The sequence below is a fragment of the Lepisosteus oculatus genome, chromosome 1, assembly GCF_040954835.1.
Source record: "Lepisosteus oculatus isolate fLepOcu1 chromosome 1, fLepOcu1.hap2, whole genome shotgun sequence".
Lineage (NCBI taxonomy): Eukaryota > Metazoa > Chordata > Actinopteri > Semionotiformes > Lepisosteidae > Lepisosteus > Lepisosteus oculatus.
In genome coordinates, this window is record NC_090696.1 from 33,116,644 (window position 1) to 33,129,339 (window position 12,696).

General features: G+C 38.4%; 1 protein-coding gene across 1 annotated transcript in view; it reads right to left on the minus strand.

Annotated features, from left to right (window-relative positions):
• Positions 1-281: 281 nt before the first annotated feature.
• Positions 282-12,696, minus strand: part of tmod1 (tropomodulin 1) — a 33,737-nt gene continuing 21,322 nt past the window's right edge. The window contains exons 7-10 of the mRNA XM_006629738.3: positions 12,428-12,535; positions 10,001-10,144; positions 9,293-9,437; positions 282-5,704 (exon numbers count right to left, since the gene is read on the minus strand). Of these exons, the coding sequence (XP_006629801.1) occupies positions 5,640-5,704; positions 9,293-9,437; positions 10,001-10,144; positions 12,428-12,535 (462 nt within the window). The 3' untranslated portion in view covers positions 282-5,639. The remainder of the gene's footprint in view (positions 5,705-9,292; positions 9,438-10,000; positions 10,145-12,427; positions 12,536-12,696) is intronic.

Here is a 12,696-nt window from a genome sequence, read left to right on the forward strand (position 1 = left end):
TGAATCTACAACAAGTGAACCACTTTGAAAGCTCTGCACCATCAAGCCATCTACCGATCTAAGTATGGTGCAAAAAAATTAAAACTCACAATATCGACGTAGGAGTGCACTTTATTATTGAGTTTCTATAAAGTTTATTATTAGGAAAATCTGCATACTTTACGCACACATTTGTATAAAGAAAAAATGAAGGAATAAATGTAACGGTTTTAAATAAGTGCATAGTGTCTTGTATGACCCATCTGGAATATTAGCTGTGATGTAACATGACAAAACGACTGTTCAAACTCTTAAAACATTTATTTTATTTGGGAATAAAATGCATACATTCCACTCACAGACTTTTAGTCAGCAGCACTTGAGTAACTTAACAGGTTTCAGAGTTCAGCACTCCTCAGCAGTACAACATTTCATCTACAGTTTAAAACAATTGGCAAAAAGTTGCAGTAGTCCTACAGAGTTTTAATATGAATTCATAACCTTTTAGTATTCATTTTTACTTACAAAGTATTACAAACCTTAGTCAGTCATTAGTTATCTATTATAATAGACTGATTCCTAAACAGTTTTCCATGGCACTAATGATAAAGATTTTTTGCATTGCAAAGTATTAAAAAGTTTGTTACAGCATGGTCTTCTGCTCATCTGGAGTCAAAGTTGCATAAACTGCATGCACTTGCTGTTTAGTGCTTCTTTGTTTAAAAATATTTAATATTTGTTTGAATAGAAATTGTTTTCGGAAAGACTACTGCAAGCCATCTGAGGGCATGTTCCATAGAATAAATTGGTGAGGCACAATTAATTGAAGCCTATATGACGATCTTTAGAATCCTCAGTAACACTAATATACCCTCACCTCTGAAATTCCTCACATACAGCCCTGAGCAATCGTTTGAGTAGCCAGTACCTACTTTAATAGCTAGTTAACATGGCAATTAATAAAACAAGAAAAACCCAGAGATAACACATTAAAATTGGATTGCTAAAGTAATGTCAAAAACGACAGTACCCGTGGGATGTATGTTTTGTATATAGGGAACAGTTGTAGAAACTTGCACATAACCATTTTTTAAGTTCATGTAAAGCTGAGCATAAAACAGAGTAATGGAGGCAATCGGATGGTTTTCTTTAGAAAAACACAAATGATTGTCTGCATCACATTCTTTGCATGCATCATCTAAACTGTCAATTAAATGGGTGTGCATGAAATTAAAAGGTTAAACTGAAAAAAATGATGAACTATCTTTCTCTGAATGTGATTGTGATATTTATTTCTACTTCTTCAGTATAAAGAGAATAATGGAGCTGCCAATGGAGTCACTGCACAATTGCACCGATTACAAAGATTAAGAGTTAGATTATGCATGCATCCATTTTACAGAGGAAATTCAATGGTTGAAACAGCAGTCCATGTCAAAAAGTATCTCAGTATGATGGACTACACAGTGTAGGATTAGTCCCACTGGACTGGAGCTGCTTATCTTACTCTGCAGCTGCACTAAGAACTCCTGTGGCTGAAGTACCTGTGAAGAAATGTTTCAAATTCATCTCCCAGTGGTAAAGGTGGCCTTTAGTTTGGTATTCCTACAAGATGACACTCAAGGGTTCACCCAACCCAGCTCAATAATCAGGTTGAACACCTGTTGGCAACCACATTACAAAGGGGTATAATAAATTGATAGTTGTGTTTTCATTGAGGTAAACTATTGCTGTAAAGGATCTTTTCACTTGTTCTGTACCACTGCAGTATTGTCATGATTATTAGATCAGCTTAGTAAAGCTGACTTTACACAGTAAATATTGGGTATATCAATTATAATAACTGTCACATGGAAAGGAAAACTTCTTAAAGCCCACCATTACACTGTAATGTGCTGCTGCTGTTTAAAGGTTTCCCATTTTCCAATTTCTTTTTTAAATTATACTTTTTAAAAAGAATCACAGAAAACATTTAACAGTCACATAGTTTATGAACCAACAACAGCCTAAAACCAGCATGTGAGTGTGCTAATACATTTTTTTTTAAAAAGCAAAAGTTCAGCATCATGGATTCAAGACATCATATTACTATCAGTCTGTAGCATTGCATAAACTCAGCAATGTTACAAATCTGGGTTTATATTGAAATACAACCTGGCTCAAACTGTACAGTCAGTAAAAATAAGAACCCCTTTTTTATTTTCCAAAATACCCAGTTGATATCAGTAGACTCAGTTAATAAAGTGCACGGTCTATCAAGCAAGATATTGAGTAAGGTAGTCAAACATTTTGTGAAAGGGGTTTCATTTTCAATGTCTATATTTTATTTCTGTGTAGCTGTAGAATCTCATTTTAATGTTTTTTTTCTTCTGACAGCCCATGCTAGTGAAATCCAAACAGAGACATCCTTGCACTGAAATGCTGGGCGATCACTTCTAGCTACAAGCAACCTGTTAAAGCCTTAACATTGCAGTGTCTCTTACTAAAACAAAGCCCCTATCAATATATACAACAATCTCCAAATTATAGATAAATATATATGTATAGGGCAGCAGTGTGGATTGACACATTTAACGTGGTTTACTGGCTCTACAAGTAAATGATAAAACTACCAATTTATGAAATATATGTGTTATACAGTATATGGATTTAGCAGTTGTAGCAGAAACTAATCAAAAACAAAAATAGTACTCATAAAACTTCATATTAATTTGCCTGTTAGGAGGACATAATCAGAAATACTGTATATCTGCAGAAAGTATAGCATAATTTTAAAATACTTTACCACTTTATAAGAAGGCCCCCATAGCTCTCTGGTTCTTTCTCTACAAATAGTCCCAGATGGGTAAATAAATTCAATAAATTCTGTATTGAATATTTATAACACAGAACAGGTTGTATGTGAGATTATTCATAACGGAAATCTGGAATGAGCAGCAAAGTTGTACATACTACAGGTTGCATGTAGTCGAGATCAGAAGTCGAACTTAAGGTAAAGAATGGCAAAGAGTAAGGACTAACTGAAAGAAATGACTGACAAAGCACAGAAAAATGACTCGACTTGAAACAGCAGTTCATCTCGGTATGATGGACTACACAGTGTAGGATTAGTCCCACTGTCTGGACTGGAGCTGCTTAACTTACTCCTTCACAGCAGAGGTAAAACAGTTACAGAACATGATGCAGATTCAATATACTTATGTTAATGTTAAATTTAGTAAACGTTAGATAAATATCTTCCTAGTTTTTGTCATATTTTGCTTCACAGAACAGTCAGGACTTGGGATTTGAATGACTTTGATAACCTTACTTTGAGTAAAGAGCATACAGTACAGTATTTGCTTTTATTCCTTTCTTGCTACAATATGCATGTCTAATAACTACAATTAAGATGCCTTCTGTGATCCAGTGTTAGAGAACTGTACAACTTATAGATTTGCCATTATGCACATATGTACAAAAAGAACATGTGCACCAAAATATTTTGTGTGAGATCATGAAACTACAGTGTGATAGAGAATGAAATCTGTTCTAAACACAATCTGCAGTTTTTCAAGTGTTCCACAACTGAGCCCTTTGTGGCTTGCTACTTATATGTTTTTCCTTTCATAAAAGCTTAATAGACTTTACATGGTGTGTGAAATTATCTGCAATCAGGGCAGAGTTCTCTCCATGATTGTGTATATGTGTGAAGTAACTTCAAACAGTATTCAAAATCTCTTATTACCTGTATGACCATTCTGGCCTTTTGATTAAATGCATTAAGTCGACTAGTAAGATCTATGAAATGTACTAATCTCTACCAGCTTTATTGTTTTATGGCCCATTTCTATTCTATTATTACAGTATATTTTTTTAAAGAGGGCAGTTGTATTTATTCTGTTCACAAAACACACTTTCCTACTGCTGACATGCAGTAATGTATTAAGGTCTGATTCTTAAGGGCTTTTTTATTATAGCTGTCGAAATACATTATAATTGTATTTGGATTTTCCTCTTTTGTGATACCTTCCAAAGTGCCATTCTGCCTAAAAGCCAACAGTACCGTCAGTACAAACAAAGCAAAAGAGCAGGTGACAGACTGTGAAAGTAAAACACTGTATGGATATTCTCAATATACTCTTAAAACTCATAAAACTGAAAATACTTGCCTTTCTGAAAAAGACAAAAAAAGTTATTAACATAGAGGTAAATCAGGGATTTTCTTCTATAAAGGAAATAACAAAGTACCCTACCTAAGCCACTAATCTTTGACGTGAATGTTTTAAAATGTAAGAAAAATAGAACACTGTGATTTAGCTGTGCTCCAGTGTTTTGTCTCCTCTAATGAAGTCTGTCATTGAGATGCAAAACAAGTTCAAGTGTATTAGAATATGTGGTGATCAGCTTGCTCAGTAAATATTCTATTAAAGTCAAGAGGAATTTGAGAAAAAATCATATACAGTACCTTTGAAAAAATGATAGATTTCTAACACTGAACACTGAACAAGTTGAAAGAGATGTACAGTACATAAAGCTAAAGTTTGCTATTATTTCTCACTTGTTATTGTACTGTATATTCCATCGTGCACTTCGTATTCCTCATGACAGGAGAGTGCAGAGGGGAATAAATACCAGTACTGTCACGCCAATTGAAGAGGTAACATGCTTTAAAGTTTCTACCGCAAATCCAAAATAAGGTAGTGGGGACTGATGTACTGGGAGGAAAAAAAAAGGCTGTTAAAGCAGACATCCCAGATGTGATGGTGTTTGAGGAAGACCCAAGTATTATTCTATAAAAGCTTTTAACTGCTCTTTATCATAAACTGGGGAAATTACAGCCAACAGGAAATACCTGGTAACATAGTACATAAAAGTATACTAAATGCTTCAATTGCACTGACACCTGAAACAATAGGCCCACCTATTTAACAGCTACTCCATTTCATAATACAATCAATAAATAAAGAACAAAAATAAGATATATCTGAATAGGACAGTAGTGATTTAAGGAATAATCCATTAATATTTTCAAAAAGAGGACCTTGCTAGACAAATACTGTTGGTTTCTTCAACAAAAGAATGTTGTGCATTTACAGACAGCATTTGACAAAGCATGTCACAAAATGAATCCTTTCATCATAAGGAGCTAATGGCGACCCTGGGAGATTATCAAACTGTGTACATCAAAAAGCAGAGTCCTGCACTACTCTAGATCAGAGCCTTTACCCTTCCAATGTCACATTCTGAGATGCAATGGATTCACACGAACGAACAGCGGGAATATAACTTGAAAACAGAAAAGGAAGATTCAGAAATGAGTCGTGATAAAACAGGATGCCGTGTGTGCTGTATCTGACCACCAACGGCACCGAGACAATTCGACTTGTCTCACCATGAGCACTCTGGGCCTACTTGAGAAAAGAGAAGGACAGGAAAGCCAAGGAGACTGCACCAATGAGAACCAAATGCGCCATAATGTGCAAGGAGGAGAGCACCTTGGTAGACACGAGAACACAGACATCCAACCATACTGAAAGGGCAACACGCGACACAAGACAGAGCAGGACCAGCAGACACGTCCTGAGGAGCTGTCTCTTCCTGGGGACACCCACAGCAGAGCGCGGTCAGAGAGGGGACATCGGGAGGCTGCCAGGCTGGGCTCTTCACATCCAGGGCCCTTACACAGTCGTCCGACACTTGGGGAAGATCGGCCCGTTCAGACCCTCAAGCCTTCTCTTTCGCACTGTGGAAGGGGAAGTTCAATAATCTGAAACCAGCGCTGTGTCAATACTTCAGTTCCTTTCTCACTGCTCTGTGATTTGGGCCACTGGTATGCATTCTCCTTGCTGGGCTATTGTTGAAAGAACACATTTTTAAAAGACTGAAGTGTACTAGAGGCTTTATTGTAAATAAAACATTTAGCTTGTGCTTATGTCCAAAACAACTTCTAACTGTACCCATTTACAAAACTGGGCTTTTTACTAGACAAATCTGTGTGAAGTCCAGTATTTTGCTCAAGGGTACAACAGCAGTGATCCCCCTGGGATTTAAGCCCACAAATCTTCAGTTCTACATCCAGAAATCTCCTCACTGCTGTCACAGTGGTGTCCTGGAACAATTATTATGTTTAATCTTCATTTCTCTCTTAAGTTTAGAGCTGTTGTTTATTTTCAACAGGTTTATGTTGTTGTCTGAAGCTTTATTCCTTTTAACTACAGGTATATCCAAGTAGTCTCTTGAATATTCACTTTCCCTTTCAGGCAAACAGGAGTAACGTTCTGTGTCGGCAACTCCTACGCCGTAATACAGTAGCATGCCAATGGCAGCTTTCACAAATCTAGAGCCCTAAACATTGTTGTATATGTTCTGCAGACTTCTAGAATAAGAAGAATGTGATTGAAAAAGTACTTTGAGAACTGAAATGCATCATATCTTTACAGTATAAAACTGTTTATACTAAGACAAATGACTCTTTTGCTGGAGAACATCTATTGTGTAGCACTTTAAACTATTTTATTGTGACAACTTGACGAAAAGTTTAAAAAATCAGTTAAGCAAAAATTCAGTAGAGCGTATAATAAAGAAACAGAGCAATTTATAATCACCTCAACCCCAGCCAGAAATCTGCAATGAAGTGTGCTTTCTAGTTTAAGGTGTCAAACTTCTATGAAGATTTGGAGTTTTGCCTCTGAGGTCTGAGACAATGCATTAAGGATTTAATTTGCCTCTGAACAGCACATTTAAAGTAAACGTTGAAAAGCTTTGAACTCTTCTAAACAATGGTTACTTGCAAGGACACTGTGGTTACAGATTTCTGCCTCAGCTGGAGTCACTTCACTTCCACCTGCTTCTCTTCAGAAGAGTTTAAGGTCTACTTTTAGTACCTGAACCATAAAAAGCTGTAATTTTTGTTCTCAAAAGAAATGAAGAACAGGGATAATTCTGAATAACACATGGGTAGAAAGCATACTGCATTCCAAAAATGGGAAAACCAGCCTGATTGGAGAACAATTTTGATATACTATAACACAACAGGAGTGCTTATATAATCACAGTTAATGTGCATGGGGAGTGTATACTGAAAGGAAATTGATTACTTTGTTTAGTGCAAACCACCATTACTGTTATGTGTCCTCTTGAAGTGTAAAAATTGAAGAACAGTGAGAATGAGCTTCTACTCTAGCAACACTACTCTAGGAAAGTCATTTGGTGTTTGAATCCCTAGAAATGTTGCATTTTCTTCCCTAAAAAAGCAATATTGCCAAAGCAATTCCACCAAACTTTTAAACTATCAGAAACTATCCGGCTACTACACATCTTGGTAGCGCCATCACATGATATCTAAACATCCTGTGGACTCTGCACTGTTCTTCAGTATGGCTGCTCTCTGTCAGTGAACAGCAGTTACTTGTGGCTGATTTCTTCCCCTCTTCTGTCCTGAATCTAACTAGTGTTGCACATTACTGACAGTGAAGAACATTCCATTCCATGTACTCTCATAGGTGCTGAACAGGGTAGAGATCAAGTCTCCACATAGGATAAAGCAGTCTGCACACGGCCCCTATTCAAAATGCTCAAGACGGGTTACAGAAGTATCTGTTGCTGTGTGGAATCTCTATGGCCCAGAGGAACTCTTGAAATGGAGATGGCTACCTTACTATAAAAACAGAGGGAATTTTAAAAAGTGTATTTCAAGGAAGATGTTTTGATTCAAACTACGATTTGAAAATATGTCCGTAAAAGAAGGCGCTTTTGTGCTTTTTTATGCTTTTGCTTTTTCGTTCTTGAAAAACAACCGAAAAACCCCCAGTGCAATTTTGCAACTCAACGTCACAGGCAGATGGATGTGAAGCAAGCAAAGCTGTGAAACAGAGCCGTAAAAAAAAAGAGCGGGAAAAAAAGGAGAGCAGTGGACACAAGAATGAGCCGGATCAGGAGAAGACAGGAAGGTCCTGCAGATGAGAGCAAGAGTCACAGCAGTTAAGATAATTATGTCTATACTTAGACAGAACATCCTCCAGCTCCAACGTGGAATAGTTGTGCCAGGTACCATCCGATCGAATCATACGAGCTGCAACACAAATGTTGTGAAGAAGTGAATTAAAGCTCATGTTGACCAGCACTTTAAGATTAATTTAAGAGCTCGCGAGCTGCATAGAATAAAAGGAGGTGCTGCACAGTTCACTTCAAAGTCTTCTGCCCCCCTCCAGTAAATCCTTCTGCTTCCCAGACCAGCTCTACCACTGCCCCCTGCAGGTGGGCGTGTGCAGGGTTCAGAGAGGAAGATTATCTTATCAGCTTGAAGCTGGACGAGACCACCACCGTTTCCGAGACATCACTTTCATGTCACACTGGACAAGTCTTTAATCCTATTCTCTACAGGGTAGAGCTCTATAGGTGTGCACATGGAAATCTTCCAGTTTTCTTCCCCTTACTCACTTAATACAAACTTACACACACCTGCAGTATCTTGAAAATAAACTTCACAATTATTCACCTTTCTTTGAATTGAAATTCTCTGATATTAACAACCTAGGAAAAACTTTAATGAAAACAAAATGAAAAGGCTGCCTTCACATAAAACACTTGTGATTTCAGACTAATTTGATTGCTTTTAACATAAATGTATATGTTTAACCTAAAAAACCCATACATGTATGAATAGCTGTATTTTTCCAATTCTTCCATTTGTTCATTGCAATATTCAGTGTTTTGAGTTCAGTCCTCATTGGCAAGGTACCAGAAGTTAATTAGGAGATTGAGTCTCAAATGATGATGAAATCTTCCTGGAAGAGTACTTGAAGTATTGTATTCAGCTGGCTCTGTTCCTAGAACTTCTAATCAAGTTCATCTGCCAGCATTGTGTTTATATTTTAGCTCAGTTTATGATTAGCTCTGACGACAGCAGTCTGCTCGTGTCATCATATGTACACAGACCAATCCTGTGAGGTCAGACTTTCAAACGAACATTTAGTTCCTAGTTTACAGAGAGTTCCTAGAGGCTATTTAACAAGATATTGTTAAATCTCCTTCATAAAGAAGCAAACAGTCCCACTACGGTCCTGCGAGAGACCTGTTTATAGATCTTAAAAATTAGCATAAGGTACAAAATGTTCTAGGTTCTGTAGCAAACATGCAACTGGCGTGCTGGAGCAATGTTAAATATATTTCAGTATACCTGTTAAACATGGCTCTCTCAGGAGGCTGATGCTTCCATATGCATACGTGATTCGTGAAGTCAGGTACTTGGGTTTAGCATACAAAGAGCAGACAGGACCCGATCCTCCATTTTCAGGCTGATGCGGAGAGCCGGGTTACTCGACGGACTCACCCAGGTCGTTGTTGTTCATCATGGCGTTGGAGCCACGCAGCCGCGGCCCCTGCTGGGTGAAGTGATAGCCGAACTTGAGCAGCGTGGTGTTCTTCTCCAGCATGCTGGCAATCTCCATCTCCACCTTGTTCCCCAGCTGCTGACTCTGCAGCGAGAGGAGGGAGAGTGAGAGCCGCTGGCATCTGGGAGCCTTGAGTTTTTTCTCAAACATGCCAGGAACTAGCACATTTACGTGTTCATATGTAAAGGGCAGACAAATATGATTTTGAAGCCATGGTACGGCAATGATATATATGTGCAGTGCAGCAGACAACTGTAACCGATAACCTTTTCTTCCTCCCATTCGCTACAGCTTAGATTAATGAGGGGCAACGAAAACTCAGAATCTCACCGTCTCCTCTGAATATTTTTATTTATTGTCATGGAGTTACTACTTACTGTCATGGAGTTAAAATAATTTACTACAAAGGTTTATTTAGAATAGCCTTATTTTTCTAATGACAGGAAAAGCATGACATTTTACCAGGTTTATGCGCTATACACATTTTTTCAAGCAATTTGCATAATACAAGGCCCTCATCTAAACGTTCCTGTGCATTACAATAAGGGTAATAAGCAACACTGCTAGTGTTTCTGCTGTTATTCTCCCATTTCTTTTCATTTCTCATGACACTAATAACCAGCTTCCTGCCCTGTGTTTCTTCTCACCTGGTTGTCAATCTTCAGCTCTATTAGGGATGAATTGAACTGGAGAGCTTCCACCAAGGCCAGTATCCCATTTCCCGTGATGAAGTTGGACTCGACATTGAGACACTTCAGTGTGGCGTTTACCTTTAACATTTCTGCCAGGGCCTGTTGCAAATGCAAGAAAAATCCCATAAGATTTCCAACAAATTAAAACACCCTTTTAAAATCAATAAGAAATATGGTCTCTCATGGTGTTCCGAGAGCAGGTGTAGCTCTATAATGGTTGAGACTTCACTAGTCTAGTCTAGGACATGTCATTGGCTGATTGTGACCAGGATTCCCCAATCGGCAACACATGCTTGGCTGAGAGTTTCCAAGGGTAAGATTGGGACTAGTCGGCTAGAACTCTAACAGCAAACAGTTTGTGCTGCTTTCGTTTCTGAGATATAGTTCTTGGTCCAAATACTGCAGCCCCAGTTAACCGTGTGTGCTGTATGAGCATGCTGGATATACAGTTACACATCCATTGGTTTCCAATAAATTACCACAAGACTGAATAGCAGACAAAGAATGTCATGGCATCCACAGTGCCTTCACGTCTCAGATAGCGTGTCATGATAGAGGTGCGCGCATCACGATCACATCACAATACCAGCAGCGTTACTATCGCGATACCTGTCATGACTGGTGCATCACTGGCGAAATCGATACAGTATATCGCGATATGACGGCTAACAAAATGCACCCGCAACATGGAGTCCAAATATCGCAATATGACATACCCCAGACCGAACGCCCGCCTCCATGTCGTGACTCGAAATCCATATATCCCGACACGTCCTATCTGGGTATCATGTCGTGATATGACCCCTTTGTCGCAACAGCACCAGGGTGCCATGGAACCAAGGCGCCAGTCGTGAAAGTCACGTGCCCATTGTCACGATATACGCTTCCTATAGAAAAGGAAAACGTGCCTTTTCGATATTGATTGTCTGTAAATGTTAAGGGTACGAGCTAAACTGTCCATTTGCTGCCTGTGTGTTGTAAAGATCACCTTAACTATTTGGACAACGACGTTTTACAACATATCCAGTAAGCTGTGCGTATTGCTTTAAAATCCGAAGCAAAAAGTTTTTTTACAATGTTTATTCAGTTATTCTGTCACAAAACAGAGTATATTAAAGAAGTAAAGAGTTTAGTATAAAATTGTATCATCTGGTGTATTGCACTGTTCAAGGAAACATGCTGGATTAAAGCTCTGTTTTGTTCCCCGACCATAAAAATGCAAAGGCTGGGGTCAATTGGGATCAAAAGATCACAATTGAAAGATATGGTGGTTGTGACTTTGCTGTTTTTGTACGTCATGGAGTGACGTCACAGCCAGAAAAATATAATGAAAAATATTTAAATATCCACCCTACCCAACCAGACGGACTCAGAAAACAAATTACACCCATTGTTTTAATCACATTCAGGAGTTAAAGTACCGAGAATGTTGGTACCTGTAAATTTCCTCGTAGAAAGTCACGTGATTACCCGAACAAACAAGGCGCTATATCTTGGAAACGAAAGCAGCCCAAACGCTAATTTCACAGCACAAACGCAGCACTAACGCATGAGGTGGGTTTCATCGTTTGTGCTGTGCCAACTGCTGGGCCAACTTCACGGAGCTTGATGGTTAAAATGAAGGGAAGAAGAAAAGTCCAAATTACAAACACTGTACACTTAGATTAACTGAAAAGCCGTTAAAATAAAATTAAGATCTCCTAGAGATGGCATATAAAAGCATGAGAGCATCCTGGCATTTCACATGACAGTTTGGTATGGAAACCCTGGGATGACAAGCAAAACCAATCTGTCCAGGATTGTGAAAATAGCAGGAAAATAATTGGGAAACAGCAGCCCCAGTCCAACCACTTATATCATAGTACAGTTCTCAGATTGGCAAGGAACATCACATCTGATTCCACCCATCCTTTCCATTCTCAAATCATAATGCTCCCATCAGGGAGGCCATATAGGGGACCAAACTCAAATAAAAAACATGTATAAGAAGTCCTTTGTCTCAAATGAATGTATGTAAATGCAGTCCCCCCACAGTTGTCAGTTATCTGTCACCCTAGGGTACACAAGGGAGTGTTTCATTCATTGCTTTAGAATATCAGCAGAACATTTTAAAATCAAATAAATAACCAGAATTAGGCCAAAACCTGAGATTTGGATCTTGTTAAAACACCAACAACAGCATTCAGAACATGTTCTAAAGCTCTCACAGTGCTGCTGAACGCATCAAGAAACGATGTTACGGTGTTGAAAAATACACTTTGAGTACAAATGTGAAAAAAAATGCAATAGAATTTTTCTATTGCATTTTGCATTATGCAATAGAACTCAAAGAAGCTGTCTCTGATTAGTTACAGTGTGTGGACATTGAGATACACTACTTACATAAGCAACTGGATCATTACTCCTGGTTCCTACGATACTCAGCTTCTCAACATAGGTATTGTCTTTCATAGCTTCTGCATAGGCCTTCAGCGTGGGCACCGGAATGTTCTGTTGGCACAAGAAAGCCTTGCTTTAATTTCAGTGGACAGCCACAAACTACACCATAACTACACCTTGCCAACATAGTTCAGTGGAGAAAAGGCTTGGGTTTGAATTTATCGTCACACATCAAAATGTCATCGTCTAAAAATAACGTATTCAGACCACAT